This window comes from Phascolarctos cinereus, unplaced genomic scaffold (assembly GCF_003287225.1).
Source record: "Phascolarctos cinereus isolate Bilbo 61053 unplaced genomic scaffold, phaCin_HiC Scaffold_4;HRSCAF=312, whole genome shotgun sequence".
NCBI lineage: Eukaryota > Metazoa > Chordata > Mammalia > Diprotodontia > Phascolarctidae > Phascolarctos > Phascolarctos cinereus.
In genome coordinates, this window is record NW_027555847.1 from 225,343,487 (window position 1) to 225,368,579 (window position 25,093).

The following is a 25,093-nucleotide window of genomic DNA, read 5'->3' on the forward strand; positions in this document are numbered from 1 at the left end:
TGTTTGTTTGGAAAATAATGTAATCACTACGATCTTAACTCTGTTACACAACAGATGAAACACATATGAATGGTTTTTCAAAGTTTTCTTCTCTTCTTTCCTTAAGCTTCCACCGACCCCTTGTTTTTATTCAATACCCCCCTGTTACACCCCCCCATCTTTCCAGCACCCCCCAGAAGGCAGTAACACCCACTTTGGGAACCTATGCCTGGGTCTCTCCACTCTCCTTTCCCCACACCACACCGTGGGGGGAAGTAATAACATCTTTTTTTCTTCTCTTCTGTCACCCTCTCCTCTCTCTTCAAGTGCAGCAATCCAGTTTCTACGGTTACACAGGGATGCTGCCCAAGAGGTACACCCAGGGGGTGATGACTGGGGAGAGTAAGTATCTGCATCCATCAGAAGTCAATAACAGGCTCCCCTAGCTTGGTTTCTCTCACATGGTCACTCTCCTGCTCTACCCTGACGGGAGTGGGAAGTGCATTTGAGGTGATTTGAAGTGACTTCCTTTTCCAGAGGTCACCCTGAAGCCAGTGTGGTAATGCTAGGGAAGGGATGGGGGATACAGAAACCAATGGCAGAGGCTATTCTGGCTTGAGGAAGCTGGGCTGGGATTCTCACAAGGCCAGGCCCTGAGGCAGGGTCCAAGGTTTCTGGTTCCTGAAGCTCCCAGCTAAAGACCAGCAAAACCAAGCCATTTGGCAATGAGGATGAGCCAGAGGCACCTGGAGTTGGGGTCCAGTCCCCATGTTCTACGGCAGAGGCATCAAACACTCAGCCTGAGGGCCAGGCTACTCATAACTGGCAACATTCCCAAGAGCAGCCTGTACCAGACTAAAATACAATTGGGAAATATTTAACAAAATAAATAAAAATACAAATAAAACATAGATAATATCACATTTTAAAATTAAGCAAGTATTTGGGGATCCTTAGCGTTTAGTGGTCCCCATTTCTATTTGAGTTTGACATCCCTCCTCTTTAGGATCCCAGCCTTCTCCCCCCCCCTCCCTTTCCTACCCTCCCTTTCCCTCATAAAACTTTAGCCTCTCCTGAAATGCATGAAATCTCAGCTCCAGTCTGAGGGCATGGCAAGTTTGAGTGGGCTTGGATTTGTGTGCATGTGTGTGTGTTTGGGGAGCAGAGAGGAGCAGTTTAGGATTTATGGAGGGTCGATATGTTTGTGGGGGAAAAGTGAGTGTCGGGGATTATGAGTGCATGTAGTGTGTGTGTAAGTGGTGGGGGAGAGTATGTATATTTTGAGTGGCTGTGTGTGTAAGCAGTGTGTATATTTGTGGATAAGCAGTGTTTGTATTAGGACTGCTAGGTTGTTTTTTTTATTAAAAAAAATTAATGACATGTTTTGTTTTTACTTTCCAAATATTTCCAGATTACCCCAACTTATGATCTGTGCTCTTGTAACAAAGTAAAGCAATTAATAAGCAAAATTACAATATGGTGCCCTTATCTGAAAGGGCATGCAACACTCCACACCTGTAGCTCCCTTGCCTCTCTATTTTTAAGTGCTCTCTAAAAATTAAAAATGTTTTCTTTCCCTCTCACTCCACCAACCCAATGGGAAAAAAAAAGAAAAAAGAAATTCCTTGTAATAGCTATGCATAGTCAAGTCAAGGCAGTGGCCTGCTGGTGATTCTGCCTGCCTCAAGTCTCTCCCCATTCCAATCCATTCTCTGTTCAGCCACCTCCCCACTCAGCAAACTCAGAGGGCTCGCTAGCATCTCCAGGATCAAATACAAAATCCTCTGTCATTCAAAGCCCCTCAAAACCCAGCATGCCCTCCCTCCTTTCCAGTCTTTTTATCCCGTATTCCCTGACACATACTTTTTGATCCAGTGACATTGGTCTCCTGGCTGTGCCACAAAGAAGATGCTCCCTCTCTTGGCTCTAGGCATTTTCTCTGGCTGTCCCCCATCCCTGGAATACTCTCCCTCCACATCTCTGCCTCCTGGCTTCTCTGACTTCCTTTAAGTCCCAACTAAAATCCACCTTCTAGCAAGCCTTCCCCAACCCCTCTTAAGTGTCTTCCCTATTTTAATTGTTTCCTATTTATCCTCCTTGTGCGTAACTGTTTGCTTATTGACTCCTCCAGGAGATTGTGAGCTCCTTAAGGTCAGGGATTATCTTTTTGCATGCCCCTTTTTGTATGCCCAGTCTTAGCACAGTGTCTGATATATAATAGGTGCTTAATAAATGCTTATTGACTAACAAATTCCCACACTGGAGCCGTTGTTTATGTACAAAGTGTTCCAAAATTCTTAGTTTAGTTTTAAGCGATTGGTTTCTTTGTATATGTTTGTGAGAACTGTGTGTGTAAATAGTGTTTATATTTATGGTGGGGACTAGTGTATTTGTGGATGGCTGTTTTGTATAAGCAATGTGTAAGCATTGTTTGTATCTGTGTAAAAGTTTGGGAGGGGGACAGTGTATGTTTATGGGGGGAAGTTCTGTGTTTGTGTATTTCTCCGGGTGTAAGTTCGAGCGGATCCATTTGTGGAGGGCGGTAGTGTATGTGTTTGTGTGGAGGGAGAGACCAAGATGTATCTTTGAGTGTGGGAGTGATGTATGTGTGGGCTCGGGGTGGAGGCGTCAATGTGTTTAACAGTGGGATATCTGCATGGAACAGCGTTGTGTATACAAGGGGGAGGGTCAGCTCAGGCTCCCCAGACCCTGCCCTGACCGCTAACTCCCTCTTGCTAGGCACTGCTGGGGTGATCATCTCCCTCAGTCGCATCTTCACCAAGCTGCTGCTGTCAGACGAGAAGGAGAACACGATCATCTTCTTCTTCATCTCTATCGGCATGGAGCTCATGGTGCCTGATTTTGCACGTGCTGGTGAAGCGGACCCGCTTTGTCCGTTACTACACTGCCCGCTCCCAGGAGGGCGCTCCAGAGCTCAAGGGCAGCGTGGGCACCGGCACCGGCTACCGAGTACACCATGATGTCATTGCCGACGAAGTGCGATTCGTAAGTATTTGGAACGAGGTGGCTGGGAAGGCAGATGCACTGTGCGATCCTTGGCTAGATGCATCCAAAACCAGGGCCCTCCTACAGGGATAGTGGCCTTCGGCAAACTTATGCACTGCTCCCCAACATACCCAGCCCCCATAAACTTATACAAAGAGAAATACACAAACAACACCCCCGTACACGCGTTATTTGTATCACACATATTATTCCCTATACACTACTCCCCCTTCCCATATAGCCTCCCCCAAAACACATGCACATACACATTACTTCCCTTCAAAAAAAAATCTATACATTACTCCTATGCACATTACTTACAAACAAAAGCCCCCTCCATATTCTGACACTGCCCTCTAATAGTCGGAAGACATCAACACTGTTGTAGGCTATGCCACTACCCAGCTAACATGGTGACTTTAGAGTTATTTCCCCTCCCTGGTATACTGAAAAGGGATCTAATTTGGACCTCTTCTAGGATCAAATAGAAAATCCTCTGTTTGGCATTTAAAGATCTTTATAACCCATTCCCCTGGGTTTCAAATACCCACTCTACTACTTACCCAGACCCATAACTGGCTTGCCCCTGTGGGCCACCATGGCAAATTCAGGATGCTGGACCTAGTCATTGGAGGGTACAGTTCCTTCTGGAAATACACATACCTGTAACTCCCCTAAGGTCCTCTTATCAGCTCTGGGTTTCTTCTCCACCAGATCCCTCTTATAGACTCTGACTTCCCATCACCTCCCTTTCTCTAGTATGACTACACTCACAGTTAAATTATTATTATCTTATTAAATTATTTCCATTTCACAACCTGTCCATTCCTGACTCAACTACCTTTTACCCCAGATGAAAATATTCCTAATCACAGCTGTGTACTTATTAGCTGTGTGACCTTCAGTTTCCTCATTGATAAAATAACATAAAAGAATTGGACTAGATCTCTCTCAGGACCTTTCCACTTTAACCTGCAAGTCTCAGTTTCCGCATCTGCCCTTCCCTGTCTTAAATCACAGGGATGGTTTGAAATAAGGTCTATAATAACAACATATACATACTGTTTTAAGGTTTGCTCTCTCTGATATACACACACACACACACACACACACACACACACATATATACATATATATACATACAGTCTCATTTATATGTAATATTATCTCATCACAACATGCATATATATAAAATAAAAATCGAATCACAGCCTTGTGAGGTTATTATTATTATTATTATTGCTATGTTATAGATAAGGAGAATAAGAGGTTAAGTATTTGCCCACTATCACACAGCTAGTAAGTATCTGAGGCAAGATTCAAACTCAGGTCTTTCTGACTTTCAAGTACGGTGCTGTGTCCACTATGTCAACTAGAAAGAAAGATATTATTTGCAGACTTGAAATTCCCTATAAAATGTCATTAGTTCAGATGGCAATACTTCTTCATATCTGTTTATGACATGTTTATTTCCCAAAGAGATCACAGCATCTCAGAATTCAAAGGCAGAAGGGAACTCATTGACCTTCCCACCCATACCTAAAAAAAAAAATCCCTTCTACAACATCCTTGGCAAGTGGGTATTCAGCCTTTGCTTGAAGACCTTCAGTGAGGAGCAAGCTCCCACTTTCCACAGCAGTCTATTCCACTTTTAGACACTCCTGCATTTGCTTCTTTGCAGCTAGGTGGCACAGTGGATAAAGAATAGGGTCTAGAGTCAGAAAGACCTGAGTTCAAATCCAGCCTTAGACTCTCACTAGCCATATGATCCTTGGCAAGCCACTTAACTTCTCTTAGCCTCAGTTTCCTCAATTGCAAAATGGAGATAATAATCACACCTACCTTCTAGGGGTGTGGTGAGGATCAGATGAGATATTTGTAAAGGGCTTAGTGCCTGGCACATAGTAGGTGCTTAATAAATACTCCGTTCTTTCCTTTTCAACTTCCAACCCTTGCACCTAGTTTTGTTCTCTGGGACCAAATAAAATAAGTTGAATCCCTCTTCTAGGTGATATTCCTTCAAAAACTAGGAGACATTGCATAGATTTCAAGTTGGAAGAGACCATAGAGATCTCTTTGTCCAGAGTTGACACACTTATGCAAAACTGGCCAAACCACATTAACATGTAATTGGGAAATGTTTAACACCATGACTAAAAATACAATGCAACATAGATGATGTTAATTTGTGGTTTTCTTAGCCAATATGACATGCACTCTGTTTCTATTTGAATTTGGTGCCATTGCTCTAGTTAACTTCATTTTCTAGCGAAGGTAGCTAGAAGGTAGCTATGTCCATCCTCACAGCAACAAAGTGCAAAACCAAGATTCAAACCGGGTCCTTTGACCTCAAATCCAGCCTTCTTTCCACTGAACCATACTGTGCTTTGTACCCTTTAAATCACTGAACCCTAGATACAGAGCTAGAAGGGACTGGAGAGGTAATCTAGTCCAACCCCTCATTTTGCAGATGGGGAAACTGAGTCCTGGAAGCTAAGAGGTCACATAGCTAGTGAATGGCAGAGCCAGGTCCAGGGACTCCAAACTGAACCCATTTCCCCAATTCCATGTGTTTTCCAGCTTAGTTGCCTGCCTCTAGACGCTCTTGAGCTGATTAGATCAGATCAGCAGTTCTCAAACTTTTTGGTCTCAGTACCGCTTTACACTCCTAAAAATTAGTGACGATCCTCCCAAAGAGCTTTTGTTTATGGGAGCTGTATTTCTTGATATTCATTGCAATAGAAATGAAAACATCTTAGTGTTATTATGAACATAGTTTTGACCTTGTAGACCCTCTGAAAGGGTCATGAGGATCCCCAGGGCTCCCCAGACCACACTCAGCATTGCTGGATTAGATAATTCCAATGTTTTATCCAGAACTCTTTTTTTTAAAATTTTATTTCTTTTAATTTTATTTTTTTTTAATTTTTTTTTTTCCATATGCTTTTGAGTTGAAAATTTTTTTCTCCCTTTTTCTCCCCCCCACCCCAAGACGGCGCACAATCTGACATAGGCTTTACATTTACATACCCATTACACATATTTTCACATTAGTGAAGTTGTAAGTAAAAATTAAAACCAATAGGAGGAACCATCAGAAAGATGAAACAAAATTCAACTTAAGGTAAAATTAAGTGAGAGCGATTCGACTTCCATAGTTCTTTCTTTGGATGTGGACAGCATTTTCCATTCCGAGGCCTCTGGAGATGTCTTAGATCCTCTTAATGCTGAGAAGGGTTCAGTTTAACATTCTTAGTCATTGCATAAGGTGGCTGCTATTGTATACAAAGTCCTCTGGGTTCTGCTCACTTCACTCAGCATCAGACCATATAGGTCTTCCCAGGTTTTTCTGAAGTCAGCCTGTTCATCATTTCTTATAGCACAATAGTATTCCATTACATTCATATACCACAACTTGCTCAGCCATTCCCCAATTGATGGGCAGCCTCTCAATTTCCAATTCTTTGGCACCACAAAAAGAGCTTCTATGAATATTTTTGTACATGTGGGTCCTTTTCCCATTTGTTTGATCTCTTTGGGATATAGCCCTAGAAGTGCTATTGCTGGATCAAAGGGTATGCACCAGAACTCTTTTTTTTTTTTAAGTATTTATTTAGCGTTCTTCTGTGCCCATTCCTGCACTGCTGTTATTGTTGTTATTCAATCGTTTCAGTCCGGTCTGATTCTTCATGACACCATTTGGAGTTTTCTTGGGAAAGGTATTGGAGTGGTTTGCCGTTTCCTTCTCCAGCTCATTTTACAGATGAGGAAACTGAGGCAGAGTTTAAGTGACTTGCCCAGGGTCACACAACTCGTGACTGTCTGAGACTGGATTTGAACTCAGGCAGATCAGTCTTCCTGACTCAAAGCCCAGTGCTCCATCCACTGTGCAAAGAAGCCTAAGACAATGGCCCCTGTCGAGGAACTGATTGTTATTGGAAAGACAAAATTATACATGCATGAACAATAATTAGCCCTTTGCAAAACGGAAAGTGCTATGTACATGTGACTTCTTACTATTATTGGAGATCGATTACAGAAGAACATAATGAAACCCTGAAATATGCAGCACAGATTGTAAGTGCAGGAGTATTTAGAGAAACAAGATATTATGGAGGCTGGGCCTTGAACAATAGGTAAGAGTCAATTCGCTGAATATTTATTGAAGGCCTACTACATGCAAAACATTGTACTAGGCGCTGGGGCTATAACGACAAAAAATGGGGGCAGCTAGGTGGCACAGTGGATAGAGCACCAGCCCTGGAGTCAGGAGGACCTGAGTTCACATCCAGCCTCAGACACATAATACTTCCGAGCTGTGTGACTCTGGGCAAGTCACTTAACCCCAATTGCCTCACTAAAAAAAAAAAAATGACGAAAATGGAATAGTTCCTTCCCTCAGGGAGCTTACATTCTAATGAAAGGAGTGTTCAGTATGGCTTTTTTTTTTTTAGGCAATTGGGGTTAAGTGACTTGCCCAAAGTCACACAGCTAGTAAGCATCAAGTGTTGGGTCTGAGGTCAGATTTGAACTCAGGTCCTCCTGACTTCAGGGCCGGTGCTGTATCCACTGTGCCACCTAGCTGCCCCAAGGAGTGTTCAGTATGCAGATAGGTTGGGAGGTGCAGGGGGGACATTCCAAGAAAGGAAGTTATTAAAAAATAAATTATAAAAAGTATCTTCATTATCTTATACATTAAAAAGTATAAATAATAAGATTTTTTGCCTAAGAGACAGTGTGCCATAGTGGATAGAGATGATAATAATAATAACGATAACAACAACTAAGTTACCATGTACCAAGCACTTTACAAATATTATTTCAAGATCTAGCATTGGGAAGACGTAGGTTCAAATCCTTCTTCTAAACACATACTGGCTTTGTGACCCTGGGCAAGTCACTTTTAGTTGAGGTAACTAAGACTGTAAGTTGCAAAGAAGGTGCCGACTTTAATTGTTAGAGGGAGTTTGCTCTTTTGGTGAGTTCTCTATATCAATGAAATCACAGGTCCTATCCATGGACAGTTATCCCTTCCACAATGCAGGGGTTAGGGGTGAGGCTCAGCACCCCCACAATCTGGAAAATCTGTGTACAGTTTTTTGGCCCTCACTTTGTACCAGAGAAATCTGAATTCTTATAGTATTAAAAGATAAAATATGTTGATATTGTACAATACTATACGTATATTTTATGCATATCTGAGTTTTTGGGACAGCTAGGTAGCGCAGTGGAAAGAGCACCAGCCCTGAAGTCAGGAGGACCTGAGTTCAAATCCAGCCTCAGACCAAACACTTGACACGTACTAGCTGTGTGACCCTGGGCAAGTCACTTAACCCCAATTGCCTAAAAAAAAAAAATCTGAGCTTCTAAACTTTTCTGTGTCATCTGTTGGCTTTTGTGTGTTGTCTGCCACTTCTGCAAAACTCTTCTAAAATTTCCATTTAATTTCTTATGCCAACCCTTGATATATCAGAACTTCAGTGGAGAAAGTCTTAATGTGGAAGGGATAGCTGTACTTACCTTCCTCCTGGGGAAGTAGCAAGGGAAAGGGTATATGCCCAGAGGGCATGAGCTCACAGAGATAGCCAGGTACATGCCCAGGAGGTCAGGCTGGTGGTCCAGCTTTGCCCCTAGCACCAGATGGCATAGAGTGCTGGGCCTGGAGTCGGAAAGACCTGAGTTCAGATCCATACTTTTTAGCCATGTGACCCTGGGCAAGTCACTTAATCTCTGTCTGTCTATAAAATGAGGATATGATAATGGTGCCTACCTTACTCAGTTGTTCAAGGATCAAATGAGAGGACATTTGTAAAGTGCTCAGCACAGTACCTGATGCATAGCAGGTACTTAATAAATCCTTGTTCCATTACTCTCCTACTACAACTTGTTAAATCTGCCTAAACCAGGTTAGGATTAGACTAGACCAGGGGTGGGGAGCCTGCGGCCTCAAGGCCACGTGGTTCCTCACCCCAGTCTAGGTAGCCTCAGAAGCCTGTTCTGGCTCTTGATCTATGATTCTATGTTCCTATGAGATGAAACCTCAGTTTTCCCATCTGTAAGATGAGCCCTAAATCTATGTTACTAAGGGTATAGGTCACTTACTGCCACTGCCTCACATCTCTGTTAAAACGCCCAAAAGATTACTTCCCCCATTGGTAAACGGCAAATCCTACAGGGGAAGAAGTGGGACCTCTGTCCTCAAGTCTACGTCACCCAGATATTTTGGAACAATGTTGGGCTCTACAACTCACGTAAGATATTCCAGCCTTGTAGAATCATAAACTAACCAAAAATATACCTGTGGCTGATTCACTGAGGAGGAGGCCTGTGATGTCACAGAGGGATGTTAACGCATTAAAGCCAGAGCACCTCAGTGCAGTCGTGCTGGGAGGGAGTAACCAATCAATCCATTACTCAAAAAGCTTTTTTGTTGTTCAGTCGTGCATGTCCAACTCTTCGTGACCCCATTTGGGGTTTTGTTGGCAAAGATACTGGAGTGGCCAATTCCTTCTTCAGCTCATTTTACAGATGAGGAAACTGAGGCAAACAGGGTTAAGTGACTTGCCCAGGGTCACACAGCTAGTAAGTGTCTGAGGTTAGATTTGAACTTAGGAAGAGAGTCTTCCTGATTCCCAGCCCAGTCCTCTGTCCACTGCGACACCTAGGTGCCCCAAGTAAGCTTTTAATTTTTTTTTTTTGCTTTTTTGATGAGGCAATCGGGGTTAAGTGACTTGCCCAGGGTCACACAGCTGGTAAGTGTCAAGTGTCTGAGGCCAGGTTTGGACTCAGGTCCTCCTGACTCCAAGGCTGGAGCTCTATCCACTGCACCACCTAGCTGCCCCTATCCAAGTAAGCTTTTAATAAAGGCCTATTACTTCCCAGGCCTTGTGCTAGATGTTAGGAGTTATAGACAATGATAGAATAGTCCCTGTCCCCAAGGAACTTACATTCTAACGGGGAAAATCACGTGGACATATATACAGAGTAAATGCAAAATAAATCCATGCTATTTGGGGGAGGGAGGGCATTTGGGGCTGGGGCTGGGATGAGGAAGGGCCACATGTGGAAGGTGGCACTTGAGCTGAGTCTTGAAGGAATAAAAGGATTCTACCAGATGGAGCAGTGAAAGTGGTGGATTCCAGTCCTGGGGGACAGCCTTTTCAAAAGCACAGAAATTGGAGATGAAGTACTGTGTGAGAGGACCCATCCTTAGAGTCCCTTGAAGGATGCCTTCTACCTCTGAAGGCCACAGGGTCATAGGATCATAGTTTTAGAGCTCCAAGGGAACTCCGAAACCATCTAGTCCAACTCTCCCATTTTGCAGATGAGGAAACTGAGGCACAGAGAGGTAACTCCTCTGGAATTATAAAGTCAACAAGTCAAAAAGTATTGATTAAGTACCTTCTATGTGCCAGGCACTGTGCTAAGCACTGAGGATACAAAGAAAACCAGAAGACAGTCCCTGCCCCTAAGGAGCTCCCTGTCTACTGGGGGAAACAGAACGCAAACAACTACGTACAAATAAGATATATACAAGATAAATTGGAGGTAGTCACAGAGGGAAAGCAATAAGATTAAGGGGGAGTAGGAAAGGCCTCTTGTAGAAGGTAAGATTTTACTTGGGACTTGAAGGAAGCTAGAGAAGCCAGCAGACGGCGATTAAGAGGGAAAGCCTTCCTTGCATGGGTAGATATCCGGAGTCGGGAGATGTCTGCCATGTTTGAGGAAGAGCAAAGAAGCCAGCATCACTAGAACCTAGAGTATGAGGAAGGGAGTAAGGTGTAAGAAGACTGGAAAGCCAAGAAGGGTCAAGGTTGGAAAGGGCTTTAAATGCCAAAAGAGTATTTTATATTTGATCCTGGAGCTGCTGGAGTTTATTGACTGGAGAGAGACAGGGTCAGAACAGGTAGGAAGGGGCCAGGATAGGAAGGGTTTTAAAAGCATAAACCACATAGGTGGTTAAGCATTGGGCAGGATTTGAACTCAGGTACTCTGACCCCACAACCAGTGTTTGTTTTTCCCCACCCTACCACGCAAGCCCCAAATGGGACAGAGTCTGGGTCAGATGCTAATTATGTCTCTGAAGCCTGGAAATCCGTGGCAATGGCTCTCCCTCCAGACTTGAGTCCACTGCGAAGCTGAGACTGAGCTTGCCTCCAGTGGCCCCAACCCAGGGCTCTGCGGATGGGAGATGACAAAGTGGACCCATCTGCCCCAGACTCCTGCCCATCTGGCCTGCGAGGCTTATTTCTCAGCTGGCGGATCGCGTGAACGGGTGGGAGATCCCTAACTTGAGGAGGATGTATGAGGGCGTCCCCGCCGATGGGCACCTAGGGAACGTTTGCTGGGCTAAGCAGAATGCACATTTGGAAGCAGGGACTTGGGTCTGGTCCCACCGCAGCTGTATCCCAATTAGCCTGATCAGAGGCGTCTGCACAGCTGTTGGGGCTAAGCGTGGGATGCCATCTAGTGGTGGATGGAGGTGATACACCTGCCCATCACTGCTCTCAAAGGTATGAGTGCTGAAGAGCTTGGAATTCAGAGACTTTAGGGGCTGTCTAGCCCAATCTCCTCATCTTCCAGAGGAGTTCGCTGAGGCCCCAAGAGGTCAGTCACTTGCCAGGGTCACACAGATAGTAAATGTTTGAGGAGAGACTCAAACTCAGAGCTGCCTGACTGCAAATCCATCCAGGATGCGGTGAAACTGAACCAAGATCCTTTGCCTCCAAAGCCCAGCATACTTTCCACTGTACCATGATGTCCCTATAGGACCTTTTCTCCTCTCCCCACAAGAGCAAGGAGATACTTCTCAGTTCCTGTCTTTATAGCAATGTGGGTAAGAGAACAATAGCATTATCCTGAATTCCTGGAAATTCAGCATTATGTCCAAAGCACCACACTAGAGACCTTAGCTCTAGAACTCAAAGGGACCTCAGAAGCCATTTAATCCAACACCCCCCCTCCATTTTATAGGTGAACAAACTGAGACCCAGAGAAGTTGAGTAACTTGCCCAAGGTCACACAGGTGAAAGAGTCAGGACTTGAAGCCAGGTCTTCAGACTTTTTTTTTTTAGGCAATTGGGATTAAAGTCACTTGCCCAGGGTCACACAGCTAGTAAGTGTCAGGTGTTTGGTTTGAGGCCAGATTTGAACTCAGGTCCTCCTGACTTCAGGGCCAGTACTCTATCCACTGATAGAGTACTCTGCTCTGAGGCGAGGAATTCAACAGGGTGGCAGGGGACATTGCAGACAGAGGAAACCGCTGTAGTGCCACACTGTCTCCAGAAGACATAAAGTTCCATTCAGGCAAGTTGCCTGCCCTCACATAGCTTACATTCTAGTGAGGAGATAAGACACAAACACGGATAATTTTAGTATTATATGATGCAGGAAACATGGTATGGTGGAAAGAGCACTGGATTTTGGATCCTGGCTTTGCTCTTTACTACCTGGGTGACTTTCACCAAGTCATTTCACTCCTCTGGGTCTCAATTTCTCATTGATGAAAAAAAAACAGCTTTTTAAGGTTTGCAAAACATTTGATGTTATCTCATTTAAAAGGGTTGGACTAGGTGACCTCTAAGGTGTCTTCTGGCTCTAAATCTCTAATCCTATGAAGTCAGTCAGTGAGCAAGCATTTATTAAGCACTTACTGTGTTCCAGGCACTATGCTAAGGATTGGGAATATAAAGAAAGACAGAAAAAGAAAGGGACAAAATGATTACTAGGTGAAATGTGAGGGAAAGGTTATTGATTGGGGGACACATCTAAGGAAGCTTTGGAGAGGAGTTAGATTTTAAAAGGTTGGGTAGGAATTCAGCAGGGTGATAGGGGACAGAAGAAACACCTTTAACAATGGTGTAGACACAAGAAGACTAAGGAGGTAGAGATACATCCAGTTTGCCTAGAGTATGGGCTTCATAGAAAAGAATAGCCTATGATCAATCTGATAGAAAAGATCGATATGATTTCCTAAGGCTGATACATCTGCTGTCTCTCAGCAGAGAGGTGGTGAACCATAAGTGTGAAATGAGGCACTGAATTTTCACACATGGCCAATGTGTAGGTTTGATTCACTTGACCGTACAAGGGAGAGTTTTGTGGGGGAGGTGTGGGGTCATTAAGAAGTGATATTGATGTAAAAGAAGATTGATAAAACATTTTAAAAGAAATATGTAATTGGGAGAAAAACAAAATATATCACATTTTTTAAAAAAGAAAAAAAATTGTAAAAACAAAATTGGTGCCAGGTTGCAAAGAGCTTTGCATGCCAGACAGAGGGGAATGAACTTTACTAAGTTAACTTTTTTTGTCCAATCAATAAATATTTATTAAGTACTTACTATGTGTCAGGCACTATGCTAAGCACTGGGGATACAAAGAGAGGTAAAAGACAGTCTCTACCCTCAAGGAGCTTGTATTCTAATGGGGGAGACAACATATAAACGTGTGTGTGTGTGTGTGTGTGTGTGTGTGTGTGTGTGTGTGGAGAGAGAGAGAGAGAGAGAGAGAGAGAGAGAGAGAGAGAGAGAGAGAGAGAGAGAATAAATAGGGGGATAAATAGGAAATAATTAATGGAGGGAAGGCACTGGAATTAAGAGGGGTTGGGACTTAAAGGAAGCCAGGAGGGACAGCTAGGTGGTTCAGTGGATAGAGTACTGGCCCTGAAGTCAGGAAGACCTGAGTTCAAATTCGGCCTCAGACCAAACACTTGACACTTACTAGCTGTGTGACCCTGGGTAAGTCACTTAACTCCAATTGCCTAAAAAAAAGGAAGCCAGGGACACCAGTAGGCAGACATGAGGAGGAAGACCATTCCAGGGATAGGGGACAGTTAAGTTAACTTTCCTAAGTTGGGAGGCTCCAACAATTTTTGAGCAGAAAAGTAATATGACCAGATCTCAGGAAACTCCGTAGTGACCTGAACCAGTAGGAACTTTCTCAACCTAGTCTGAAAAGGTTGTCCTACTCCCCTGCTCTTTTTCTCCCAATTAAAATGCGGGCTTCCAGGAAATTGGTGCTCCTCTCTGGGCCTCAGTGCCATCCTCTACAAAATGAGGGGAGAGAGGTAACACCTCTTGACAGAGAGACAATGGACTTGAGATGCAGAATGAGATATATGCTTTTAGACATAACCAATTTGGGAAATTGTTTTGCTTTTTTGCGAAAAGGCTTTGTTTTTGTCTTTTTTTTTTATCTAATGCAAGAAGTGGAAAGGTGAGGGAGGATTAGAATAGGCTAACCAAAAAAACAAAAGAGAGAAAAGAAAGAAAAGAAGATCGTTGAGACATCTTTTTCTTTTTTAATGGTAAGAAAAATACAGAAGGAAGGCTAGACACAAGTAGCATCTCTTTGAAAGCTACAGGTCAAATGTATTATATACATTTAAAGTAAAGTAATATGTACCTAATAGGGATCTGAAATTTCATATATAATGTTCTCTCTTTTTCTGTTCTACCATGAATATGCAAATACTCCAATTGTTAAGTGCAGAATAGAAATAAAAATCTTTTTTTTTAATGAAGGGGTTTGACTAGATGATGTCCAATGTCCCTTCTGGCTCTGATGTTCTGGGATGCAAGGATCTCTTCGAGGGCATTGATGGTGGCCCCTTCCATCGTGCTTACCCTGATTCCTTTTTCCCTTTTTTCCCCACCACTCCCACCCTTTCAGGAGGATCGCCATCATGGTCCAGGGGGTTCTCCTCAGGGCAGTGTGGGCCATGATGCTGAGCTGGCTGGTGGTGGGACCTACATGAGATTTGATGTCCCTCTGCCCAAATTCAAGAGGAGCTGGCCCAACTTCCGAGGTAGGAGAAAGGGCATCCGTCCCAATTGGGCTGGAGGGAAAAGAACAGGGATGGAGTTGGGGGCAGGAAGAGAGTGGGAGAAGAAGACAGACAGTCCTGTCAGTCTTCCTGTTGCCATCAGTGTTGAAGGACAGGTCATAGTGAGGTGTGAGGGGATTCCAGGGTCCCTTTCACTGTTTTTTATAGGGCTATCCCAAAACAGACCCTTCTTTTGTGCCTTCTTTCCCCCACCAGATTAGCAAGGGTGGTCATTCTTGTCTAGGGCTTAGCAACATCTGCCCCTCTTCACCTCTCACACATATTCATGTGGGGAAGTCAGAGGGAATGGAAGAGACCACATGTCCATGTAGGAGTTGAAATCATCCTGAGGTTATGCCAGTGTCCCCTAGAATGATGCCTGGATAACTTGACACCATCCCATTCTTAAATTGGCTTAGCCCTTGCCAACTCAGCTGCTACTCCTGAGCCACCAAAGCCCCGTTTCGAAGGCTATATTCCTCCAAAAACGAGTCTGAACCAGAGGCACTGTAGACTTGATTTTGCCACTAATTAGCTGCATAACGTCGGCTAAGTGGCTTCATTTTTCAGGACCTCAGTTTCCCTATTTGTAAAATGAGAGGTGTAGACCAGATAACCTCTCAGGGCTCTTCATGGCCTAAGGACCTTTTTCCTTGGAGCAGCCAGATACCAAGTGGGTCCCACAGAAACCAGGGGGCAACCACAATTTGAACCACTTCTATGGATAGAGCGAGTTGATGGAAGGACCACTTGATTTTAGAGGATCTGGATTCAAGTTCTAGCTTAACCACCGAGTGACCTTGTATGAATTTGTTTCCTCCTTTTTAAACGAGGAGTTTGGACTTGGTGGTCTCTACGGTGCCTTTGGATTCAAATAGTCTATGATTCTATGATAGGAAAAGAGGGGAGGGGGGCATGCTGATGATTAGAGCTTTGGGTGTTTCCTCCTACCAGCCATGATGCTGCAACGCTATGTGGTGTCCCGGGTGATCTGGGCCTACATGCTCTCCATAGCAATGTCCTACTTCATCACGCTGTGCCTCTTTCCCGGGCTGGAATCGGAGATCCGTAACTGCACTCTGGGCGAGTGGCTCCCGATCCTCGTTATGGCCATATTCAACCTCTCTGACTTCGTGGGCAAGGTAGGCCCCAGGGCACATCAAACTGATCCTGAGCCTAGTGAAAGGGCTGCTTAGGAGGAAGCTCCAAGTAGGCTGAACAGCCCACCTCTCTGTCCCCAGGTGGCCTTATGCATTGGTGAAGTAGGCGGCCACCTGCATGTTCTGATTTGACGGATACTGGGAAGACCATCCCATATGAATTATCTCTACATCCCTACCCAAATTTAGGTCTTCCAAGACTTAAAATTCTACCTTTCTGGGGCAGCTAGGTGGCAAAGTGGATAGAGCTCCAGCCTTGGAGTCAGAAGGACCTGAGTTCAAATGTAATCTCAGACACTTGAAACTTACTAGCTGTGTGACCCTGGGCAAGTCACTTAACCCCAATTGCCTCACCAAAAAAAAAAGAATCTACCTTTCCAACTGGGTTTTCAGTTTTCAGGAGAGCTACATTAAAACACAAATGCCTTTGGGAGAGGTAAGTTCATCACCTTATTGTAGATTGGCATGCCAACTGAGTATAGGATAAGATCCCAGAAGTACCAATGCCCTTTCCTCCTTCCCCCACTACTCTTGTAGTAGTACCCCATCTTTCAGACCTCTCTCTACCTCTTCCCTAACAATACTTCATCCCTCTTCTTCCCCTATCTCTTCAAGTCCCTATTTTCTCTTAGGTGAAGCAGGCGATAATGAGTTAGTTACATAAACTAACTATATTATCCCTCTCCGATAATATAACCTAGTTATCTAACTAGTTTAACCTAGTTAGACTAACCCCCTCCTCTCCCATCATGAGGGCAGGACATAGGATGCATGTGTCTGCATAAGGCTCTTAGGAACGTCACCTACTTGACAGTATATGTACAATGAGTACCATATTCTTACCTTCACATTGGGTGGGGGAGGGGATTGGAGGGAGGGAAAGAAGTTAGAACCAGAAATTAAAATTTAAAAAAAAATGTAATGTCCCAAGACAAGTTAGTGGGAGAGATATTGGAAGGAAGAATAATTGGGCACAGAGCAACGCACTGACCTTGAACTGGGTAAACCTGAATTCTGATCTTGACTCTACTGGGGGCTTTTGGGCAGGTCACTTACTGCTCTAACTCTCAATTTCCTCAGCTGAAAAAAAAATGAGGATAATATTCCAGGGCCTGCCTGCCTCCCAGGCTCTGTAAGAATCACAAGTAGAAAAAATAATAATAATAATTAATTAATTTTTAAAAAGAACCACAAGTAGAAAAAAAGGAATTTGTCCATAAGAGGTTCTTGGGTCCCTTTCTGTGATTGATCTAAATCTTGACTTTGCTTGCCCAGAAATAAGCCGAAGAATCTTGTTCTGTTTGGCTCTATGACTCTAGTTCCCATAAATGAATTGGGTAGGGGGACCTGAAGCTGGACATGAATAGACTCCAGTTTTCCACAGGAGAGTAATTCAACAGTTTGCAGCACCTTCCTAGAACCCAGGTCCTTCCTAGAACTTCCATGTTCTAGAACTCAGATGCCCAGCCCTGAAGCATCTGACACTCTGAAGCAGCCCTACCCGGGAGGAAGGCCTGGCACAGTTCCAATCTAGTATCTGGGACTTGGAATCAGAGGTCCTGGGTTCAAATCCTATCATGGCTACTTATTACCTGTGTGACTTTGGGCAAGTCACTTCACTTTGGGGGCCTCCGTTTCCCTACTATAAAATAAGGAGTTGGTCTAAATGACCTCAAAGATCCCTTCTAGCTCTATGTCCCTGATCCTTTGATTATTCGATGGCCTCCCAATAACTCATCCTGACCGCACTCCTTACCCATTCCGATCCACCCTTCATAACACTGCCCAACTACTCTTCCTTCTGCTTTGCTATTATTCAGTCATTTTATTTGTGTCCAACTCTTCATGATCACATTTGGGGTTTTCTTGGCAGAGATGCTGGAGTGGTTTGCCATTTCCTTCTCCAGCTCATTTTACAGATGAGGAAACTGAGGCAACCAGGATTAAGTGACTTAGCCAGGATCACATAGCTAGTAAGTCTGAGGCTGGATCTGAATTCAGGAAGATGAGTTTTCTTGACTCCAGGCCCAGCACTCTATCCACCATGCCATCTAGTTGCCTCATGAAGGGCGTAATGTCTTTGCTGAAACTCCTAGGTGTAGAGAGCTGCTCAGAGAACTGTGCCAGCAGCTGGTATGGTATAGGACAGAGTGGTGAGGAAAAACGGAGAAAGAAAAGTCAGGCTAGGCGAGTCTTAGAGGTTAATGCTCAAGACTAGTTTATTTCGGGAGTTTTCTCATTATATACTCATAGAAAAACAACTTTGTAGTGTGAAAAATGAGTCACAAGTTCTGTGAAGCGCTATTACTAACATACACAAACTGAGCAGTTAAAGATCATCTTTTTCTCATGGGAAAGTAGTTACATCGCCAAAGTTCATAACTATTGTTTTCCTGTCGGGTTCTCAGTATAGTCTACCTGAGTCAGCCACCTGGCTTCAAGGCTGATCATGAGGAAGGTCTTGGAATCAATGAACAATAACAAACAGGAATTGGGGTAAAAGTCAAGGGAGCGTTTATCCTGAGGCAAGCCTCTGTGTGTACTGACCCCTTGAGTCACTAAGGACTTAGAGATTTTCCATAAGGACCTAACAGAACTGCGAAAGTCAAATGACTTGCCCAGGGCCATGTGTCAGAGTTGGAATTTGAACCCAGGTCTTCCTGGCTTCAAGATTAACTCTAGCCTTTAACTCTAGCCTCTCTTGGGAAAGGGATATTTATAATATTTTTCTGGTTAATTGTTATCATTTCCCTCTCTGGAATGCCCTCTTGCTCCTCTCAACCTATTTGTATCTTGAACACTCTCCCAAGTTTTCCTGGCTTCGAGGTGGGCTCCCTAACCACTGTGACACACTGCCTGTCTTCTTTAGTATTCTGTATAATAGTTATTTGTGTTTTTGTTTTACCCCCCTGTTCGACCATAAGCAACATGAGGGCAGGGATCGTGTCTTAACTGAACTTTGCATCTTCCCCAAGTGCCTACAGAGTGCCCTATACATGGTTACTAAATGTTTGCTGACTTGGATTGTTCCGCCTGCTGGCCCCTGCTCACACCCTGGCTGGGCACCACGTCCACTGTGGCTCCCATTGCCTTTCGCTTTCTCTTACAGATCCTGGCAGCCCTGCCCTATGACTGGCGAGGGACCTACCTCCTCATCTACTCCTGCCTACGGGTTGTCTTCATCCCTCTCTTCATCTTGTGTGTGTACCCCAGTGGGAAGCCCACCTTCAGTCACCCTGCCTGGCCCTGCATCTTTTCCCTCCTCATGGGCATCAGCAATGGCTACTTTGGCAGCGTGCCCATGATCCTGGCTGCGGGCAAAGTGAGCCCTGAGCATCGAGAGCTTGCAGGTATGGGAAGCTGGTTCAATGTGAGTTCTGCTGCCCATTAGTAACCCTGGGCAAGGCCATAAATGTCGATGAGCCCAGCTCCACAAGATCCCAACCTTACCACTAGGTTAAAAACTCACAGTTGCCATCCCACATACTTCCTCACTCCCTCTGTATCCCTCCCAACCCAGGCCCTTCTAGGGGTTTTATAGAACCTTAGAGTTGGACAAGATCTTTGCAGTTATGTGTAATCTAATTTTACAGCTGAAGAGACTGAGGCCCAGAGAGGTTATCTCATAGGCCATTGTCACTTATTGGAATGGCCTGTCCCCAGCAAAAATTTGATGTCATTGAAGTTTGTCTTTGATCACCCCTCTGTCTTTTCTCTGCCCTTCTCCCTCACCCACTGTCTCCCCATGGTTCTCTCCTTCAGGCACCCAGTGCCCATCTTCCATTTCTCCTCTTACCCGCTCTCAGTACAATCTCTGCTCTGGCAATGCCCATTTCAGCACAAGAAATTCAGGTGGTAGAATGGATAGCGTGCCTGTCTTGAAATCAGAAAGACCTGAGTTTGAATCCTTCCTCAGATGTTAGCCCCATGTGGCCTTGGACAAGTCACTTAACTTTAGCCTCATCTGTAAAATGGGAATAATAATAGCATCTACCTTCATGGGTAGTTGTGAAAATCAATTGATAGAGGAAATTCCTCACCAGGAACTCCGATGAAATCCCAAGTCTAGCGCAGTAGATAGAGCTCCGGCCTTGGAGTCAGGAGGACCTGAGTTCAAATGTGGCCTCAGACATTTGACACTTACCTGGCTGTCTGACCCTGGGCAGGTCACTTAACCCCAATTGCCTAAAAATAAAGAAATAAAATAAATTTTAAAATGAAATCCCAAGGCTAGTCCTCCCTTCCCCCCACATCCCCGAAAAAGGAATTGAGACATATTCTGTGTGACTTCAGAGGGCAGTGCTAGGACCAATGGGCAAAAACAAACTGGGACACAGATTTCAGCTCTTATATCAAAGAATTTCCCAGCAAATAAAGCTGATGACAAAAGAACCTTCGGCTTTGTGAGGGGGTAGTGAGCCTCCTGTCCTTGGAAGTGCACAAGCAGAAGATGGAGAGCCATCTGTCAGAGGCACAACAAAGGTCTGCAGCTGAGTGGGAGGAAAGGGAATAAGCATTTAGACAGCACCTACTGCATGCCAGGCACTGTGCTAAGCACTTTTTATAAATATTATTTAATTTGATCCTCACAACAACACTGCTGTTATTATCCCCATTTTACAGTGAGACAAACAGAGGTTAAGCGACTTGCTCAGGGTCACCGTCAGCTAGGAAGGATCTGAGGTCAGATCTGAACTCGGGTCTTCCTGACTCCAAGCCAGGTACTACAGCATGAACCATCTAGGTAACGGGCATCTCCACACCCAAATGGAGGTCAGGGGATGGGCAGGGTGGGCCCACCTTCTTAAATTGATTTTCAGTTGAGCGGTTGTAGGCTTACATCCCTTTTTAAGGCCCCACAACAAATCAAAAAAATCCAAAAGGATTTGTTCTGTAAAATTTGGATTCAGTCAAAAGGCCACACTTAAGGATTCAGGTTCCCCACCCCTGGTCTGGGGTCAGGCCAGTGCTTCCCTCAGCAGGGCCCCGGTCCCTCGACTCAGGGGGGATAAGCAGGTACTCTCTTCTCTTTTCCAGGCAACACTATGACGGTTTCCTACATGACAGGACTGACTCTGGGCTCGGCCGTTGCCTACTTCGCCTACAGCCTCACCAGTACCTCCCATAGCACCTGCTTCTACACTGAAACCTTCAATAACACCTTCACGTCAGGGTACTGAGCGGGCCTCAGGGCCCAGGCAGGAAGACCAGCTGGCCAGTGTGCACATGGATGTGTGTGTGTGTGTGTGTGTGTGTGTGTGTGTGTGTGTGTTTAAGTGTGTGTGAGTGTGGGGAGTGGTGTGTCTGGGGCCTGGATTCTGTGGGGAGGTTTCGCTCTACTGCCTGTGCATAAGTTAAGCCTCCCTCCGTTTCCTCTGCACCCCACAACCCAATCCCCTAGCAAAACAAACAAAAACCCCCCAAATTTTGGAAAAACCCATCCGTCTTCACTCCCCTAACTCAGCCTCTTACTCTGTCTGACAGCAATAGGAAGTCTGTGAGTACTTGTGAGGAAGCCTTAGGGCCTGGCTTCAGAAAGAGGTGACTGACTTTGACTGGAAGAAATGAGAGGAACCAGCTTGAGGGAGATTATGAATAAGAGCCAGTCTCCCCCCCAACACACACACACACACCTGGGAGGATATATGTGAGTGTATGTGAGCGTGTGAGTGTGCATGCATGAGTATGAGTGTGAGTATGTGCGTGTGTGTGTCTGCATGTGTATACACATGTGGAAGCCTCTCCCTGAAGATTCCTCTCTCCCTCCCTGCTGCTTCTTCTTGCCTCCTGCCTCACTGATTGATCCTGACTCTTGGGGTGTAACCGGTGGGGCCGAGCTTGTGGGCTGGTGTGGAGGGAGCAGGCCAGAGGAGGAGTCCAGCTGTGTAAAGGCAACCCAAAGCCTTATTATAATCAAGCCATGCACCCCAGTCCTACACCAGGCCTAGCTTGGAGCCCCACAGTGTTCTTGGGGCGGGGAGCAGCAGAAGACATGCCCCTAGGGGTGGGAAGGGAACCATTTAAACCCTTAAAGCAGCCAGATTCTCCCTGATTATAAATGGGAACCCCCAAGGACTTCTGGGAGAACCCTTCTCAGGCAGGGGCAAGTTAAGGCCAGGGTCAGATGAAGGCCAGGGTTAGTACAGAATGCTGAACAGGGTCTAGTGAATCCTGTCCCCACCCCCACCCCAAGCCACACCCCTGGCTCTCTCCTTATCCTTAGTAAGTTAGTCTTCCTTAAACCAAGAGTATTCAACTGAGGGAGACCCTGACTGATCAGTTAAGCCCAGGAATTGCTTCCTTCTGGCAAGGTTCTGGGGAGAGAGAAGGAACCCTGATCATCTTTGCCTACCTGTCTACTTCCCAGCCTATCTGTTCTCAAACAAACACTGTGCGTCCTGCTGTCCTATGTGTGGGCTGTTCAGAGATGGAGGAGCCCAGAACGGATGTCTGGAGATGTTGCTGTCCTGGAACTAGGGAGGAAAAGCATGGCAGAGAGGAGACCCAACACTTGCACTCTGGTGGTATTCCTAGGAGATGCAGGATGACCTAGAAGCAGGATGGGGTTGGGGTGCCCTCCCACTGTTTCTGACCGCTATGGACAGCAATGGGTCCTGTGGTCCCCAAGGCCATCTGGGAGAAAGGCCAGCCCGAATTGTCTAGTATGCAGACCATAGTTCAGCCAACCTCTTCTCCTTTGACCTTAATGCTATAGAGTAGGCCTGCGCACCACCACCACCACCCTTCCCCCTGTAGGGGCTGGGATAGATAATTTTTACCTCTCAAGAAGGAAAAGAAAAAAAACAAACCTCCTTCCAGTGAACATGGGATGGAATGAGTTCTGTGAGATCAGTGTGGTCTGGTAGAAAGAGCAACTCAAGAAATTTAGAGCTAGAGGAGGCCTCAAGAGGCCCCCTACCAATTCCCCCATTTTCTAGATGAGGAAGCTGAGGCCAAGCAGAGTTAAATGACTGGCAAGCAGCACAGCTTGGGATTTGGAAGCCAGGTGTCCCAACTCCAAGTCCAATGTTCTTTCTCCTGTACTATGTGGGCTAGAAGTCAGGAGGCAGGGGCCTGGGCCCAGCTTGGTCACTGACATGCTTCATGAACTAGGACAAATCACTCCCCCTTCTACCCTAGGCTTCTGTTTCCTCCTCTACACAATGAGAATATTTGGAGTAGATGATTTCTGGGGTGCCCTGTAGTCTCTGACATTTTAGAATTCTATGGAGATGAGGCTGAGAAGGAAGATAAGAAGGGAAGATTTTTAGGGAAAGGAAAAGGAAATTCCACCAGCAGGTGTGTGACGGAGAATGTGAAAGAAGTACTTGGGTCTGCTGTGAGGGGGTGCAGACAGACACCCCAGTGCTGCAAGGGGGCGGTCAAAGGAGATCACCCTAATTTGGAGGCATGCCAACTGAAGAGACATGTCTACGACTGCCTGGATTCGATCTTTATTGCTCCCACCCACCCCAATTCTCAGCATCAATTTAGCTTTCACTTTCCGCAGGCCCTGGCTAAAATTTGGCCAGGAGGGTAGGGGTGGGAGAGGGAAATAAGAGATTTTTCACAGATCATGATGGGTTTTCCTCAAAGATGTTAATGATGGGAGCTTTGAAGAGTCTTCTCCGTGGAGAAAGGATACCAACTGATTATGGGTGGCAAGTGGAGAAGAAAGGTGTCTGATTCCTGACCTTTCCCCACCTCCACCCTTCTGCTGCTCAATCCTCTGACCCTCAGCCCCAGAGGAAGATGGGAGCACCCCCTACAGCTTGCCCTAACCCTGCAGGGAGTCCTCCATTCTGTGTCACCGAATTTTATTGTGTGTGTATATATCTGTCTGTTCATAAAAATGTACCACTTTGACCATTAAAAGATCATGTGAAAATATATAAGAGGCAGATGAAATATTACAGCGGAGGGCAGATGACAGTCTTTGAAATACTCTAGACTCCATATATTTTCAATATGAATGTAGAGAATTGTGTCATCTCAGAAATGCAATCCACATGTCCTCCAATCCCTGTCTTCACACTCTTGCCCTAGAGAAAGTGGCTTTCTAATTAGACATTTGCTTACCAAGATGTTAGGGGGAGGGGAAGCGAATGAAGGGTGAGGAAGAAGATAGTAGGGACAACAAGGAAGCCCACCGATGAGGGTGGAGAAGTTGGGGCAGCATTCTACAACCCATACCCAGCCCTGACTGGTTCTAGCTGATGGATGATGCCCCCCACCCTGGGCCTCAGTTTCCCTAGCTGTAATAAGGGGTCAAGGAAAGAATGTGAGGTCCAGGGACTCTAGGATCTTTGGCTAATGGTGGTTAACTGAAGGAAGCTGGGATCTGCCCCTCAACAGATTTGACAACAGAATCTTTGAAACTAGGGGTTGCTATGCATCTCAGTTATAGTACCCAACCCCCTTCAGAGATTAAGCAACCTTTGTTTGAATTCCTTCAGTGATGAGAAAGGCACTACAATTCATTCCACTTAGGAATAGCTTTTATTAGGATCATGAGAGCATAAATTTGGGAGAGGCAGGGACATTAGAAATCATCTGGTCCAAACCTCTCATTTTACAGAGGAGGAAACAGAGGCCCAGAAAGATCAAAGTGATTTGCCTGGTGCCACACTGTTTTTTCCTCGTATAAAACTACTGCCTTCTTGGGATTTACACCCTTAGCCCCTAGGACCAAACACAAGAAACCTTAATTCTCCTTTACATGAAGAGAAGGTCTCTGGAAATAATACAATCTCTTACTAGCTAGGTCTCAGTAGAGAACTATGATTCATGCAGGGATGTGCTGGTAAATTTTAAACAAAGGGCTCTTTGGGTTTAAAAAAAATGTATCTAGCTCCACTTTTAAGTTTAATCTACAGGGCAACTAGGCTGGCCCTGGAGTCAGGAGGCCTGAGTTCAAATCCTCAGATATTTAGTAGCTGTGTGACCCTGGGCAAGTCACTTATATTCAATTGCCTAAAAAGAAAAAAGTTTAATCTGCATTATTAACCTTTTCACTATAACTTTTTTTAAAAGTTGATACAATCAACAAAACAATAAGCCAAGCCCTGCTTTACAGCATTTTATGATTCCCAAGATGCAAATGCTTGCACTGAAAATTTAA

At 45.0% G+C, this 25,093-nt stretch overlaps 1 protein-coding gene across 1 annotated transcript in view; it reads left to right on the forward strand.

The window, feature by feature from the left end:
- Positions 1–23,867, forward strand: part of SLC29A4 (solute carrier family 29 member 4) — a 61,040-nt gene extending 37,173 nt beyond the window's left edge. Inside the window, 7 exon segments of the mRNA XM_021008620.2 lie at positions 307–381; positions 2,719–2,831; positions 2,833–2,985; positions 14,659–14,794; positions 15,767–15,954; positions 19,082–19,322; positions 21,010–23,867. Of these exon segments, the coding sequence (XP_020864279.1) occupies positions 307–381; positions 2,719–2,831; positions 2,833–2,985; positions 14,659–14,794; positions 15,767–15,954; positions 19,082–19,322; positions 21,010–21,152 (1,049 nt within the window). The 3' untranslated portion in view covers positions 21,153–23,867.
- The last annotated feature ends 1,226 nt before the right edge of the window (positions 23,868–25,093 follow it).